Source organism: Dromiciops gliroides, chromosome 4 (genome assembly GCF_019393635.1).
Source record: "Dromiciops gliroides isolate mDroGli1 chromosome 4, mDroGli1.pri, whole genome shotgun sequence".
In the NCBI taxonomy this organism is placed as follows: Eukaryota; Metazoa; Chordata; class Mammalia; order Microbiotheria; family Microbiotheriidae; genus Dromiciops; species Dromiciops gliroides.
In genome coordinates this window covers 119,386,599-119,404,992 of record NC_057864.1, presented here as the reverse complement: position 1 = coordinate 119,404,992, position 18,394 = coordinate 119,386,599, and the positions used below count along the sequence as shown (strand labels likewise).

Sequence of the window (18,394 nt, the reverse complement as noted above, 5' to 3'; positions counted from 1 at the left end):
AAGCTTCATTTAATCAAATAAGCAATTAATAAGTCACAAGACATTTTCAGAAATTTAGTCAAAATTATTTGCTAAAAGTGCAGTACTTGTACTCTTTCCTAAAACCTAAGAAAATGATTATTTTACTATTTTGCCTTATGAGTTCTAACCAGTGCAAACATGATCTCAAAATCAAATAGACTTCTCATCAATGAATCAATTTCCTTTATCCCAAGATATTTTATAGGGATACTTAACTGTTAATGTATAAATTATATATATCAAGTCATTTTTGGAAAATCTGCATGTAAAATTTGTTAACATTACATGAGAAAGAAGAGACCTATTATGAATTTCATGATGTATGTAATTAATAAATTGCTGAGGAGTTTATTTCTAGCATTTCTCAACATTTTAATACTTCTAACTATGCAGTTCACATGGACTACAAAATGCTGTCAATTATTTTTTATTTGTAATATAGAATGGTCTCTTAAAATGAAATGGCTGGTGAAATAGTTTCAATATATTTTACACTCCCTTCAATATGATATAGAAAAAAAAATCTGAAGTTCTTATAACACCTTTTTTCAAACTCAGGGATATAATAAGTAGAAATATATAAAAATGTTAAGTGTGATAATATCAAAAGAACTAAGGCTTTGGAATTGGAGGACCTGGATTCAAACCCTCCTTCTTGTTTTGTTTTTTGTTTTGTTTTGTTTTTTTGTGGGGCAATGAAGGTTTAGTGACTTGCCCAAGGTCACACAGCTAGTAAGTGTTAAGTGTCTGAGGTCAGATTTGAATTCAGGTCCTCCTGAATCCAGGACTGGTGCTTTATCCACTGTGCCACCTAGCTGCCCCCCAAACCCTCCTTCTAATGCTTACTGTGTGACTTTGGGAAAGTCACTTTACTTCCCTGGGACTCAATTTCTTCATCTGTAAAATAAAAGGGCAAGGTTTAACCCAAAGGTATCCATGGTCTCTTCTAGCTCTAAATCTACAGTTTTACATTCCTATAGATACTATAAATATATCTACAAAGAAAATAAAAAGAACAGAATTTGACTATGGACTAAAAAGTGTTTCAGACTTGAGGAGACTGAATTCAAAAAATTAATAAAGCATGTAGTCTGTTACATATGATTAATACTTCTGCTTTTATTATGCATTTTTCTAAACCGATTAAACCATGTGTTTAAATTATAACTTCAATGGAAGGTAGATAAAAGAAGCAACTTGAAGGGAAGGCAAGGGAAGGGCTCATGGCCAAGTAAGTGGGTTCTGAGACAAAGAACAAAACACTCATATTCTTGTGTAAGAATCCAGATAAAAACACTGATTTAGCAATGGTGAGGAGAATGCTGGTTGGTTGAATGTCATGACTCAAGGTCAAGACTGTTTACCCTTGATTATACTTATTACATGAATAATGTAGCCTCACAATTAAGGATACTGAGAGGAGTTTCTCTTTTTCTCCTTTTTGTGTTTTCCCAAGCTGAAGAGTTCCCATGTCAATAGAAGTAACCCTGCTACACACGATAGTGCCATCAGGCCTATTTTATAATGCCACAGTGTCTACTATTTCATAGTGACTTGCAGCATTTCATTTTCCTTCATATATAGACTGGGGGTGAGAGATTCAGTTTTATTTTGCTCACGCCTGAAGTACCATATGTTAGATATAGTAAATTTTGCTATTATAGAAGTTTTGAAAACATAAATTTGTCCTAATGTGATTGGTATGTTTAGGGAATATTTTGAGCAAACTTGAATTAAGAAGTGTTTCCTGAGTGATTTCTTCTGGGAGAAACAATAAGAATGCAGAAAATCACTTCACTTCTGGAGTCCCACTTCCACAAGCGAAGAAGTCCTTCCCAAGATAAAATGCTATATTTATTGTATATCTTCTGGTACAGTAGAAGCTGTGAGGAGAGAAGGGCTGATTTGCACCAACCCCCATGGCCTCCTGGAAATTCTGAATTTTGTCTTGTACAATTCAATCCTGCTGGCCAAGCAACAGCATGGCCACTGTTTATTGTAGTATTTATGTATTTGGTTACCATTTAATTCAATCCATTCCAGTCAATATTTATTAAGTGCCTACTATGTACCAGCACAGTGTTAAGTGCTAGGGACACACTTAACTAAAAGAACGAACATCCCTGTCCTCAAGGAGCTTACAATTGAAAGGAGAAGACAACACACAAGAAGAGGCAGAAAAGAGGAAGGATGAGTTAAGGCACCAGGAGGTATCTTGATTCATGGTGTTGAAACCAGACAGGGCAGAAGGTGCAAAATGGAGTTAAATGAGCCCAGTTTCTACCTTCTCTAAAGGAAGGCACTGAGAGGAGTTTGGTACTTCCCCACTCCAGCGCTCTAATCAGAGGGGAGTTGAAGCTGCAGAAGGTGGTATCATTCTGGGCTTTACTTTAATATGTATAAAACTGTACTATGACTTTTCATTATGTTCTTATCTTTTTATGTGTCAAAGATAAATTTTTGAGTGTGGGGTCCCTAATCCCATTTTCTCCATAAGCTCTATGGTTTTTATTATGCTATTTTGCAAATAAGTGTTTTTTGAGAACACATATATCACATTATAGTAGAAATGACTTTACATTTAAAGGTCCTAAGCAAGTAGCAGCCAGACAAGTCTTAAAGAAAAATGGGATCTATCTTAAAATACATTCTTGTTAAAACTGGTAAGTTCCAGAAGAGGATAAATCATTTTCTCTCAATAAGACCACTGTTAAGCTCCTTTAAATAATAACTAATACCATGCACAATGTAGAGAAAGGGAGAAACAAAAATAATGTGTAGACAGAAGTATAGACATCATGAAAATGTTAACAGAAAAGTTTTTAAATATTACATCTACAACCTCCTTGTTTCTAAAAACCTTACATACTGATATTTCATCCAAAGAAAACTCCAAATTTCTTTCAACAAGAGTAGTTCTTTTTTTACTTATGGTATAGATATTTAGGGCCAAAATGAAGGGACATGACATACTTATCGAATAATCCCGAGAGATTTAGGAGATAATATATTTTGGTCAGGATTATAAGAATTATATTCTTTTTTTAAAAATTATTTATTTTTTTTAAATTAGTAAAGTATTTTTTCCATTACATGTAAAGATAGTTCTCAACCTTTGTTTATACAAGCTTTACAATTTCTGATTTTTCTCCCTCCCTCCCCCCTCCCCTAGACAGCAGGTAATCTGATATAGGTTTTATATATATATATATATATATATATATATATATATATATATATATATATATATATATATATATATATACATACATACACACACATAATAACATTAATCCTATTTCTGCATTAGTCATGTTATAAGAGAAAAAAATCAGAGCAATGATGGAAAACCTCAAAATAGAAAAAAAAACAACAGCATCAAAAACAAAAGAAATAGTATGGTTCATTTAGCATCTATACTCCGCAGTTCTTTTTTTTTTTTTTTCCCTGGATTTGGAGATCCTCTTCCTTCACGAGTTCCCTGGAACTCTTCTGTGCCATTGCATTGGTGAGAAGAATATAGTCCATCACAGTAGATCAACACTCATTGTTGATGTTACTGTGTACAATGTTCTTCTAGTTCTGCTCATCTCACTCATCATCAGCCCACGCAAGACCCTCCAGGTTTCTCTGAACTACTCCTGCTCATTGTTTCTTATAGCACAACAGTATTCCATTGTATTCATATACCACAACTTGTCCAGCCATTCCCCAATTGATGGGCACCCCCTCAACTTCCAATTCTTTGCCACCACATAAAGAGCAACTATAAATATTTTTGTACATGTGGGTCCCTTTCGCCCTTCCATGATCTCTTTGGGAAAAAGACCCAAAAGTGGTATTGCTGGGTCAAAGGGTATGCACAGCTTTATCGCCTGTTGGGCATAAGAATTATATTCTTAATTCTTGCTTATCTTTTGGCAATGGACACTTGGTCACCAGATCATAAATTATGATGGTGCTGTGTGAAATTTTGAAAACTAAGCTATTCATAGTAGGATGGTTAATTGAATGGTTGTGTCTAAACCCAGCCTTCTTTCATATCAAATAAAGTAAAAGAACAACATCAAAAGAGGGTAAGATGAAAGTATTGCACACAATGTAAACCTTACAGAAAACAACAATAGGGAGGTTAAATAAATTAGCAGGCAAAAAAAAATAGAGGCCCCAATGTAAAGAATAAAAATTTTGTGAAAATTAAAGTAAATGAAAAATCTTCAAAAGGAATAAAAATAGGGGGCAGCTAGGTGGCACAGTGGATAAAGCACCAGCCTTGGATTCAGAAGGACATGAGTTCAAATCCAGCCTCAGCCACTTGACACTTACTAGCTGTGTGACCTTGGGCAAGTCGCTTAAACATCATTGCCCCACTCAAAAAAAAGTCAAAATATCATAACAACAATCAAAAAAACTTTAAAAAGGAATAAAAATAGTACTACAATGATATCAACTATATTGTAAGAAATAAGACATTTAACAATTTATACAGATTTCCACAGTGGTTTAGAAATTCAATAAACAATTAAAGGAAGATATAAATATGGATATTAGAGCTCTTAAACAGCATTTAAAGGCGATAAATAAGGTAATGGACTAAGAAGAGTGGAAAATCCAAAGAAGTAGATACTATGGAAAGATAGAATAGCAAAATCAAAACCCAACAAAATGTGGAGATAAAACAGATATCAGAATCACATTAAAAGATAATAAAACTAGAATTCTTAAAGATTCTTCAAAACTAAACCAATGACCTTGAAGACAGAGCTAGATAAGATTAAGTTAGGTTCAGGGAATTGATGGAATTCAGAAGTAGCCACACTTAACTCAAATGCAAAGTTTTAAATATAGTATGTAGGCCACTAATGGAATACTCACTAATACCCAAATGATGTGTTACTTCACTGCTTTTCCTAGATCTCCACTTTGGCCTGGAATTGGAGAGCAAATTTGGGCACGTAAGGAACTGAATGGCCTAGCAAACTAGATTATTCTGCCTGTCTCGAGGCTCTTTGAGAACATGTGTTCACAATGGAGTGAATGAAGAGGCCGCCCTGGTGCCAGAGACCCCTATTTAAGGTAACACAACTCAAATGTTAGCATGGGCATGCCATATATAGAAAACATTATATTTAATTGCTCATTAATTTAGTCTCCAAGTTCTATAGTTTCATTATCAAAGAAACACTTTTGTAAAAAACTGAGTGAAGCATCTCAACTATCAGAAACAACATTATGAATGACATGACTACTCATCAGTGATAAAAAGTAAAAGACATTGCTATAATATGCCATATCAAAAAGTTAAGAAAATTGACTTTTACCCCCCAAATTACATATTCAACAAAGCAAAACATACTCTTTTCTGTCCATCAACAAATATTTATTTAGCATTTATTATGTACCAGGCACTATGCTAGGTTCTGGAAGTACAAAGGGGGAAAAAAGAGTCATTGCTCTCTGGTAGCTGACATCCTAATGGGGAAGACAACATAACAATAACTAAATACATACAATATAGATTCAGAATAGAGGGCACAGAATATATCTAGATATAAATGTATAGATGTAGACATAGACATAGACATAGATATAGATATAGATATAGATATAGATATAGATATAGTTAGACATCTCAACAGAATCAATTATCATTCTTTCAAATAAAACAAGAGTCAGGGCCTTTGATAAGCAAATTCAACAAATATTTTAATAAGAATGAAAAAAGTTAATAAGCATGAATAGACTAAGTGACAAATGGGAATTTATATGTGGTGGAGAAGACATGAGTTGTTTTGAGGCTCCTTTTATCTAAAGGGCATTGAGAGAACAAAGAGAGGTCTATCCATCCATCCATCCATCCATCCATCCATCCATCCATCCATCCATCCATCCATCCATCCATCCATCTATATCTTCCCTAGAGTGACAGACTTGTCATTCCTAGTGGGGGTAGGAGGGCACTGTAAAAGAAGATGGCAAGGTGACCATTCAGAAAAGGCCCTATTTTCCCAGTAAATGGTTGAAAATGAAGAGGATATTATCTAACAACATAAAATGATGGCTATGGCAGGGGTTAGGGGAGGGGGAGATAACTGAACTACTCTTTTAGCTGAGTTAGGCAAGGAAATAAAGAAAAAAGGAAGGAACAAAGGAATGAATGAGCAAATGAATGAATGAATGAAACTTTGACAAATCTAATAGAAAGATGAAGATGAAGGAAATTATAGATCTGAATTAAAGGTTTGAAAATTAGATTCAACAGGTCTTTTATGATTATTCAAACAATATATTTTTCTATATTGACAGTACCTTTTCAAAAACTGATCATGCGCTAATGCATAAAAATCCAGAAATAAGTGAAGAAAGGCATAAATATTAAATATATTCTTCATAGGTAATAAAAATTAAAACTACAATCAATGAAGCAATTATTTGTAAACAATGAAGACCCAAGTAAAAAATAAATAATTATATCCTGATTAATTAGTAGATCAATAATGAATTCATAGAAACAACAATTATATTGAAAAGAATTATAGCAGTGAGACAACATATCAAAATTTATTTAAACACATTCTTTAGAGGACAAGTCATAGCTCTAAATATTTTATCGACAAAGAAGAAAAAGAGATTAACAAATGAGCACACGATTAAAAATAGAAATTAACAAATTAAAAATCCTAAAACAAGCAAAAATTAAATTTGAAAATCAAAGTTGAGAGGAAAACAAAATTGGATATAAAAAGGCAATAAAATGTTATGTAAAATAGTAGATAAATCATAAACTAGTTAATTAAGAAAAGGAAAAAACAAGATTAAAAGTAAGGGTATACTCATAACATGTGGAGTAGAAATTTTTTAAAAATCAGAAACTACTATGATTTACTATATGCCAATAAAACTGAAAACTTTAAGTGAATTATATCTATAGAAATATAAAGTACCCAAATGGATCTTAAAGAAAGTCTAAATAATCCTTTTCCAAAAAGATAATTTGAACATGTTATTAAAAATGCCCAAAGAATAAAATGAATGAGTCAGAAGAGTTTATTATTAGATTCTACCAGGTATTTTTAATAACAATTGTTTTTTGAGGAAACAGACTTTAATTAGTTCTTGTTCTAGGGCATGTGTCTTCTGTGTCAAAATAAACTGGCTTAATAATAATTTTTAAAAAGAAATTTAGCAAATTAATTTCTTGGATTTTTAGATCTTTAGACAAATTCTTATTTAATGATCTTTATAGGGAAGATTAAAGGTGGAAATGCTGACACAACCTTAGCTCTACCTGGGTGAACAGCCCTACTATAATTTTGCCTAAACAGGGTCTATGCACTAGTGATTCTATCTCTTGTCTTCTTGTTCCAGCTCAGATAAAACAGAATTTATCTGCCAGTCTAAAGAGGACCATGAACAATTAGCTCCACACAAACTATACTATACCATCTGGCACATGTTTTGCAGAGCAATACTGATTTCTAATCTCCAAATTGCCTTTTAACTTCTATATTAATTTTCTACTAATAAGTTATCAAAGTATAAACACCTGAGAAAATATAAAAAAGTGACTAAAATCACGTGAATAAAAAAAATTCCTATAACAATATCTAAACCTATTTTCAAATGTCAAATGAGAGAGATAAGGTTAATGTGAAAGTACATGTAATTACTAAATTCAAGAGGATTTTTTCCTACAACTTTTTCTACATCTCAAGAAAAGAAACAATTTTCAGACCTTTCTTCCTATAGATGATAGCTTAAGAACCACACCTATTTTTTAATCTGCTAAAGTACCTCTTAGGATATTAGGTAATTGTTGTCTGGGCCTTATAATGTCTGAAGGTTCTGCAGAAAAATTAATATGGAACTTTGATTGGAGGAAGAAAGAACCTGGAGGATGCTAGCTCCTTTCTTCCTCCCCGCTCCCCCTCTAATTTTTCAGGAGGGCCAAAGGATACTCTATAACTATCCACTGTCAGTAAGAATTTCTGTTCTAGTTTTCCCTTCCCCTATTATCTACATGGTACCTAATAGGGTCATGGTGTCAGGGTTACACAAAGACTGAAAGCAGGGTTTAATCTCCCTGTGTTCTCTCCTTTGTCCCTGTCCCAACCACCAAACTGTATTCTTAGGTCTATGTAATTGGATTTTCCTTGGAAATCCCAGTTGAATGGAATATGAACTGAAGTACTAATTTAAGAAATTACCTATGTACCCAAACAGGCAAATTCAAGTAACAGTTGGTGTATAGCCATGTTATGAACTATAATCAGTTTTTCACAATCAGGATTTCAGATGTCACATAAGATCACTATAATTTAGGGGGGATGGCCAGACATTATGCCTAGTATTTTGACTCATAGGGCTCTGTCTTCAATGTCAAGGCTATACTAAAATTGTACGATAGACACAGTTGTGCCACACACACAAAAAATGTTCAAATTCATAGTTATGTTAATCACATACTTATACTATAAACTTTTTTATGTTCTGATGTCAGGAAACAGAGGAGTCCATGTTCACATTTTAAAACTAGGGCTGCTTGAAAAAAAAAGTAGCGGACAAAAGGAGAGCTAGTTCTTACTGCAAAGCAAAAGTGATAAAGGACTCTTTTGCAGACAAATTCTAGAAGTTCTTAATTATACACAGGCTTATTATCTGCATCCCCAGTGTTATAAAGTACCAGAACTTCATTAGAAAAATTAAGCTGGAAAAATGAAGGCACCACTTTGTAAATTTCCACTGGAAATTAGCTGGGAGAGGCAGAGGAATACTGGATCAAAAGAGGGTAATCATGCTTAACTGTGCCCTAGAGCACCCGCATGTATAATACGATTTGCTCAGTAACTACCTCTCCTATTACAGCTTGTTTGGAGTATTCTGTGTTAATGGGGTTAGCTAATTTAGTATTTTAACTTAAAAAGGCTCCGCTGATTAATAAATGTTGCACACTGTGCTAGTAATTAAAATAAATGGAAGAGTTACAAATAGAAGTTGAATTGTTAAGAAAACATTATCTGAAAATATATGATAATCCCTGTTTATCATAATACAGTAACAGTCCAGAAAATATGCAAATTGGTAAAGTTGTAAAGTGTTTGAAAAACTAGACCTCTCAAAAAACTTTCGAGATGTCTTAGATTCACAGGACTTCTCTGGTTCAAATGTCTCTCTCTCTCTCTCTCTTTCTCTGTATGTATATATACACATATATACACACATATACATATATAGCTAAATATATAATATATTTTTAAAAATAATAGTTCTGATTATCATTTAACCACAGAATAACACAACTTCTAAATCATTTCCCTCTCACACCAATGAACAATGCATTTTCAAAAGGATTAATAAAAGTAAGATTTCTTTGTGTTCAGAGTGCTTATAAATTCTTAAAATAAGAGATTAATTTACATTTAAAATGTAGTATAGAAAAAAATGTGGTTTGATAATGAATCTCATAGAGTAACTAATTCATTTTCTAAAAATCCTGCAATTTAGTTTGGGACCACGGACTGACAAGTAACTGAGAATCTGTGTTCCTTGGGGGTTTTGAACAAACAATTCTGAATATCTCATTTCCACCCCCATCCAGAGATGGGAACTAGAACTGATGTGATTTCTTTGGTACAAAGAACTAATGGGTGTGGAAAATCCCTCTACCAATGCAGGTCAGCACCTTAAACTTAAAAGTTTCCTTTATTATATCTCTTGAATCCACCTCTTCCTTTCTATTTTACAAATACTCCTCTAGTTCAGGCACTATTCATTCTTATAAAGGCCCCCAGGAATATGTAATTGGCCCTGTTCTATTTAACAGTTAGTCAATAAACATTTATTAAGAACTTATTAGGCGGCACAGTGGATAAAGAACCAGCCCTGGATTCAGGAGGACCTGGGTTCAAATCCAGTCTCAGACACTTGACATATTACTATCTGTATGACCCTGGGCAAGTCACTTAACCCCCATTTCCCTGCCAAAAAAAAAAAGAACCTACTATGAACTGTACTCAGCCCTGGGGATACAAAGAAAGACAGTGCAGTCACTGCTCTCAAGGAGCTCACAATTTAATAGGGGGAGAACATCATTCAAACAACTACATACAAATAGGAAATAAATTCAGAATAATTTAGAGATACTCAACCAAAAAAAGACAAAAGCATTCATAAAGGAAATTATGAAATACTTCTTTAGAAGGTGAGATTTTATTTTTAGGTGTGGCATGAAGGAAGCCAGGAGATGGAGATGAGGAGGAAGAGAATTCTTTGCATGAAGGACAGCCACTGAATATGTTCAGTGATGGAGTATTGTGCACAGGGAAGAGAGATGAAACTAGTGTCACTGGAACTCCAGATATGGGGTGGAGGGGAGAATAAGGTATAAGAGGACTACAAAGTTATGGAAGGACAGATTATGAAGGACTTTTGACATCAAATAGTTTTTTAAAACATATTTGGTTATATTTAATTCTAGATGTGATGATATTTTACAGATATGGTGAATGTGTGTATATGTGAGTGTATGTATTAGGATAGGGGGAACATAATGAGACCTGAATTTTAGGAAGACATTGCTAAGGAGAAGACAGACTGGATTGGGGTGAGACTTGAGGCAGGGAGAGACTAACAAGTAGGCTAAAGCAATAGTTCAGGCATGACAGGATGGATAGTAGTGTCAGAAGTGAAGACAATAGATAATATGGATAAAGAGGGACATAATTATTTTTAAGAAGAAAATATATCAAAAACAGTATAAAAATCACTTGGATAAATTATCTTTAAACCCAGGGTATATACATAGACTTTAATTTCCCTTGTCTTAAATGAGAGAACATCCCTCAATTATTAACATTATTATTATCGATTTATTTTTTTAAAGAAAATTAATGATTTGGAAGAGATTGAGAAGACACAACCAACCTATCCTTTCATGAGGTGGGAGGTCCACAGTTATTAGACATCACATATGTTTTCAGACTTTTTTCAATGTATCAATCAGTCATGCTGACTCTTGTTCCTCTCTAAAAAGTATTATTTGTCATATGGGAAGGTTTTCCCTACTAGATGTTTATAAGGGAAGGTTGGATGACCACTTTAGGGGGAGGTTGTAAACAGGGTTCTTGCTCTAGGGTGTGTTGGGTTGGATTGATGTCCAATTCTGAGATTCTGTGAATCATGCCTGACTCCTTCCTTCTAATAGTATTAGAATGAGGTGATCTCTTTGCCACTAGACTTTCTCCTCTCCAATGGAATTTGTACACTGGACAAAAAAGAAAGTAATAAAAAGAAATAATCATGAATAAGTAGTTGGTGTCTGATTGTGACTGGCCTTGAATACAAGGCCAAGGAATTTAAACTTTATCATGTAGGTCAAAGACATTTAAAGATTTGAATAGGGCAAGGATAGATGAGAGGAATTCATAATCTGATCCCAACCAACTTATACAGACATTTCTTTTTAATCAAACTTTTTTCTTTATATTTCACTACAAAAACCTCTGCTCAAAACAGCCAAATCTTATCTTTCTTACTGAACATGCGTTGTCATTCTAGTCTTAACCTTACAGCCTGAATCAACCTACTTTTTAAAGAATTCTTCATACGACACCAGAGTCCAGAGTTGACTTCCCCTCCTCTGAACAAATAGCATTTATTCTCAACCACACATTTGGCAATTACTTATTTACTATTCTGTAAGAAATATAGCCTTCTGAGCTCATATTGGTCTGATCAGACACACTGTATACCTTGACCCCAACATAATGATGTCATTTTGGTCCTCTTTGGGAATGAAGGACAACAACCAAGATATATTATATCTTGAACTGTCCTTTAATGTTTCATATATTTATAACACATCTCCCCAACAAAACTTAAATCTCCTTGAAGACAGCCTATGGCCATGTCATATATTTCTCTGCATTTCCTACATCATCAGAGATAGTATCTTTTGCATACAATGTGTGCTTAATAAATATTTGCTGATACATTGGTGAATATCACCCTAAGCAAGTCCTTGACCTCTTTGGTGTTCAATTTCCAGACCTTTGTCTCTTGTACGATTTGAGCTTAGTCATAAAGAAAACCAGGGAAGTCAGAAGTTGAAGGTGAAGAGGGACAATATTCCAGGCATGGGAGATAGACAGTGAAAAGTCACAGATTTGAAATATGAAGGACTATGTGACAGGAACAGCAAAAAAGCCAGCACTACAGGGCTGTAGAGCTCCTAGAGGGGAGTAAAGTATAAGAAAATTGGAAATATAGGAAAGATCCATCTTGCAAGAGATTCTAAAAGCCAAAGCAATATGTGATAAGGCCTTGAACTAGGAAGGTGGCAATGTGAATAGAAAGAATTTCATGTCTTATTTTATTTTGTCCCAGGGGATAGAAGTATGTGCTACTGTGCTTCAAAGCTAAGTAGAAAAATAGTTCTGTAATAGTACTGACATAAAACATCAGTGATTGGCTAGAAACCCTATGAGCAAGTCATCTTTTGAAAGCTTTAGGCCAAGAGTTTATTAACTACACTTAGGAAAGTGAAAGCATTTACAAGTATTCTCCAGAAAGTAAAAAAGCAACTCACCCTTCTTCGGTGATGGCAGAGATATCTGATCTTGTGCTTAGCCATGAACATACTCCAAGAAATTTAGATAAATTTGGGTGTTATAATTGTTTATGTAGAAACATCAATATTGCTGTTGTAAAAGATAATAGCCATTTTGGGGGAATTTCATTTTATTTGTTTTGATGTTTTATAAGCCTTCCAAGTATCACAAAATAAAAAATATATTAATAACCTATCATCTCAGATATTCATCACTGAATCACTCATTTTGCTTCATTCTCTCAACCTTAACATCACTAATCTGGTATAATCATTTTTAGTAAATCAAAACTAGCTGCAGAAAACCTTCATGTAATAGGAATTTTTTTTAAATTATCAATCTTCAGTCATTAGGTGAGCTCAGTTATTTTCAAAATAATTTGCTGAACACTGTAGCTAATTGGTACACTTCAAATAATTGTCATAAAATAAAAAGCTTTATTGAAAATTACTTTAGCTATTTACCAAATATATTTAAAACATTATTTTATGAAAATTGTATTGATCAAGGGCCTCTTCAAAAAGATACTTAATAAATCTGATTTTCTACAAACCAGATGTTACCAGGATAAAGCAGATTCTAAATGTTTGCTGGCTGATAAGGTGCTCTCAAATGCAATTGAACCATATAAGAAAACTGTGACAGGTGGCAGAAAGTGGAGGTAAAATTAGAGGGTTTTGGTGTTTTGTTCCTAAGGTGACAAAACACATATTGTAATGTGTTGTCATCTAGAGATGATGACAATAATAATAAACTCACCACAAATTTATAATATTTTATGGACTGCAACTATCTCCAGCATCTGTAAGAGAGGTCCCTTAGAGCCCTAAGCACAAGAATTGAGACATACCTCAATGAAGCTAATGGCAATAATTTAAAATTTTACAAGCCACTAGTTCCTCCTTTGTCTTCCTCAATTATGAAGGAAGCAACGACTCAACTGAAAGTTATCTACTATAAGGAATGATGTTACTGAGATTTTTATTAAAGTAGCATAGCTTGGCCTTCACTCAACAATTAGAAGAATCATCATTTCAAAAGCATAGATGAAAGATTTCTTTTTTTGCCATTTAAAAGGCAATACTCTGCACATTCTCTTTGAGTTGGGAGTTAATGATTTAGCTTTGCTATCCTCGCTCATCTCATCAATGACATTTGCATCTTGAAGAAAGTCTTCTGCTAGAAATATTAGATTTCCTTCCATACAACAAGAGGTTCCTAGACATATTAGAAAACACAAGGTGTTGGAAAGCACAAGGCACCAAACTCTGATACAAAGTATTGAAAACTCACAAGTTGTCATTGACACGGTGTTTCCATTCTTCCCTTTTGAGTTCCTCTCGGGCCTCTTTTACCGCATTGATTGATGTGGCCACCCGCAAGGTTGGCTGCAAAGGCTTGTAGCGCTGCTGCAATACTTCAGCGATATCTCGGAAGGGCCCCTGACAGGTACAGGATAAGGTCAGTGTTTTATTAAGGTGGGTTTCTTTTGACATATTATTGATGACCAAGGATGGAGAGTGTCTGGGAAGTACAAGAAGTTTTTCTTAGCCAAATAATTAATAAAATCGATGATTTCTTATACAAATAAGGGAAAAAAAGCATGAAAGCTGATGTATTTTCTTATAACAAGGAGGAATGTTCTCATTGCTTCAATAGAGAAGTGGTCATTTACAAGAAAAAAAATCTGAAACAAAATGGAATTGTTGATTTTACTTAATCCCATCGTAACAAAAGGTTTTTTTAATTGTGAAGTGATTGATTCAACTTGTGGCTTTACATGATTTTATTTTCTAATTTAAAGAGATGTTATTTGTTTTAATTACATAAATATTTCTTATTTTTAATCAGTAAAACCATTAACAAATTCTGAGCATGACCTTTAACAATCCCTCCCATAAATGACAATTAAGTAAAAATGTGGATTTTCCATTAGCTGAAAGGTTTAGAGGGAAACTCAAATCTTACCTTTAACTGATTATATGCAAAAATCTATCAGGATTATAATTTCTCAATAATTTTACAAATTCTTAATGGAAAAATCTATAAATGTATTGTTTAATAATTTAGATAGTGATATTAACCATTTCATTATACACACACATAGAGAAACACATGAAAAGCCTGTACTGAATTGAGAGATGATTTATACTCTATCTTATTTTAAGTAGTAGTACTAGTAATAATAATTATAATAATATAATAAAAGTAGTAATTGGTATGAACCCACTTATAGTATAATTAGTACTGCATTAAGCACAATACAAATCAGTGGCAACTCCAGGTTTTGCAGTGTCACTAATTACATCTTGTTTTCTCTCCCTCTTCCCCCCCAAACCCCCAACATTATTGTTGTTCAGTGAGAGTAGTAAAACCTTCTGAAAATATGAATGGACAAAGAATTCTAATCATGTTCCTTACTCTTAAAGATCTCCTCTTTAAATAGGTTATCACTAACAAGTCACAGCTGGAGATACTGCAAGCACTGAGTGAAGACTGTGGGGCTAATAAAAAGAAATGATTCACGCCTCATTTATGTTCACTTATGTTTTACATTAATAGAAACCAATAATAGGAACCAGTTACCATAAAAGTCATGGACCGTAAATAACACAAATGGCAAATAAGTATCATCTAGTACTTTTCACAGCTGGACAGGAGGATTGCTATATTTGAAAGTAGTTAATGGATTTTTATTGGAACTTTACTTTTTAAAGATACAGGGACATGATTCCATGTCTCCTTTTAGAAGCATTAAGGAATCAAATATTCATATTTTTGCGTTTCTACATGTTCTTGCTTTTCTTAGTTCTAGAAAATAGATGGGAAGGTTGAATATATTTTGGGGATACCATTAACCAGGCTTTGAAAATAGATTGGGGGGGGGGAAGTTTTACCAGGAAGTAGGTATAACAGAATATTGACAAGCCACTTGTTAAGAATATCAGTGTTATTTAATTCAACAGTTGCCATATTACTTGGAATTAGATACAAAATGTAATTTTCTTTAAAATAATTATTTAAATCACCTCAATCTAAGAGAAAAACAAGATATCAAAAGAAAAAATGACTAAAAACTGATATATAATGTGCTATGAAAGGATCATGGGTGTCTTTCTGAGGAAAATTAAAATATCAACATATATTTTTAAATGTCTCATTCATCATAAATTTTGCAGTATAGTTTTTCTTCCACAGAAATGTACCACTTCCTTAGGATCAACCAATGTCAAAAAGGCATTTTCAGAGCCCCCCCCCCACCTTTTTAAGGAGGTGGTTTGGTATACAACTAAATTGGGAGTGCCTGAATAGACCTGTCTTCTTTTTTAGCATTCTTTTTCTACTAGAGAACCAAAGTCAAGTTTTGGTCCATCTATTATCTGTAGTCTTTGCTGAAAATAATTATTCTACATCTTCTATTAAATTATGGCTATCCCAATAGCTTAAGGGTTTAGGTAGAAGCAGTGTGCACACTCTTATTAATGTTCTTTAATGAAAAGATGACTAATTTCACTGTTATCTATACTTTTGTTAGACTGGAATTAATGCAGCAATAAAAATGATAAATCAGATATATCAGATGCATTAAAACTTTCTTTTATATACATTATCTTACATATATAGTTCTTACCTATAAAATGATAAACACCAATGTTCTCATGAGAAAACTTATGGATAGTTAATTTTTCTACTTTTAAAGAGTTATAAATCTCATCATCATTTAAATACTACCTATAAGAACTAAGAACATTTTGATTATTTTAAAAAGTGTTTTAGTAACAAGAATAATTATTATAGTGTGTGATATAGACAAAAGCCAAAGTACATTATGTAGGCATTGTTATTATAAAGAAGTAAATTATGGAGAAAGTGTATGCATTACTACCACCTTTTAGCTAACAGCTCAGACTGAATTCTTATGAGTTTTCACTTCTAATTTCCCTCAATAACATTTTAGAATATACATTACAGTACAAATGCCATCTGTCTGGCAAATCCACATGTGAGAAAGATAACTAATCCAAGTGCAGAACTTCTATTCAAGTTGATTCTTTAAAAAGCAATAAAATGACTAAAAAAACAATTTATTGAGTTAAAAAGACATGAATAGAATTCATCCAACATGTATTAAATACCTTCTATGTATTTAGCACTGTGCTGGATAGTGGGGATATAAAGTTGCTGCCTTCAAAGACCATACATTATAGTTTCAATGTTTTAAATGCAATAAGGCATTATTTTTTCAAGTGAACTCTAATGCTTTGGTTTTTGTTTTTGAGTAATATCATGAGCTAATATATAAAGGGCTGGACTCTGAGTCAGAGGACTTGGGTCTAAATCCAATCTGTGACATACACTGGTTGACCAAGGACAAGTCACTTAATCTCTCAGTTCCTCTGATTTGCTAATGTGCATTGATAGATGGGTTTCCATACCAGGAGTTCTCCCATGTTTATGAAATCATAGGCCTGGACAAAAAAAATGTTTTCTATAAAGTATGACTATAAAGAATACTTTATAAAAAATAATGTTTTGCATTTAGCATCTATTCAATACATATTTGTCAGCTGGATCAAAAGGACAAATAGTAGACTTTATATATGTAAATAAGTAGGGTGCTTCAATGATAGACATATTTATTCTAACCATTCTACTATATTGCTAAATACATACATTTTGCAGCCCTTATTTTGGGACTAACTTCAGAGAAATATAAGAAAATAAGTTTCATTGGTACTTATGCATCACTTTTAAATAAAAATTATATTAACCATAATCCATGAGTTTATTAGACATTAGCCATGTGAGAAAATAATGGGATTTGGCAGATACTCAAAGAACCCACCTGGAAAATAATCTAAACTGATTGAATTAAGTGAGAGTGATTGACTTTGCTGATTAGCCTACTTAAAGTTAATTAGATTGTAACCACACCTGGCTGGCCCTTAAGAAGGTATTGTTCTCAGAAACTAAGGACTTTGAACTCAAAAGGAGACCACCTTCAAGTCCAGTGAACCAATGGATTTGGATGATGCTAACCAATCAGCTTAAAGTAGTGTGTAAGGACCGCCTCTGCTCCGGACCTATAAAAAGCTTCCACACTCAGTTTGATGAGTCAGTTCTTAGTTGAAGCAGACTCATGGTGGAGGACTTGAGGAAGAACCAGACCAGGATCAAACTCTAGGCTAGATAGGCCTTTTCTTAACTTTCTGAACTCCATGTGTTCTCTTTTCACTAATACCTGGTATGCTTTAATAAATGCTTAATGCCCAAAGACTGGTGCTAAAGCTTCTAATTTAAGGTGACCACACATTTAAATTTTAAACATCACAATCATCAACTTGATCATCCACTTTATTCACTAATCATAAATCCAAATGGCTTTTATCTCTAAAAAAAAAATCACTGTCTTTAAGTGTCAAGGGTCAAGAATTGTCACTAGAAGAATACTCAAAATAAATACGTTAGAAATTCCTATTTCAAAAAGGAAATAGAAATGTATCTTTATCAATGGCATAATACATATATAGCTTCCTAATATGATTTTGAAATGGATACAGTATAATTGTCTTTTTGTATATTTACCTCCTGTAGCTCTATAATCTTGCCATGTGTGCCCACTAATTCAATTCATACTATGCGATCAAGTCTAATCCTGTGAATGGGATATACATACATACATACATATATACATATGCATATACATATATATGTGTGTGTGTGTGTGTGTGTGTGTGTGTGTGTGTGTGTGTGTTGAGTGTGTA

General features: G+C 33.3%; 1 protein-coding gene across 1 annotated transcript in view; it reads right to left on the bottom strand.

Moving 5' to 3' along the window:
* SPATA17 (spermatogenesis associated 17) overlaps positions 1-18,394 on the bottom strand; it is a 251,839-nt gene that overhangs the window by 51,905 nt on the left and 181,540 nt on the right. The window contains exon 8 of the mRNA XM_044004567.1: positions 13,923-14,071. Coding sequence (XP_043860502.1) covers positions 13,923-14,071 — 149 coding nt within the window. The remainder of the gene's footprint in view (positions 1-13,922; positions 14,072-18,394) is intronic.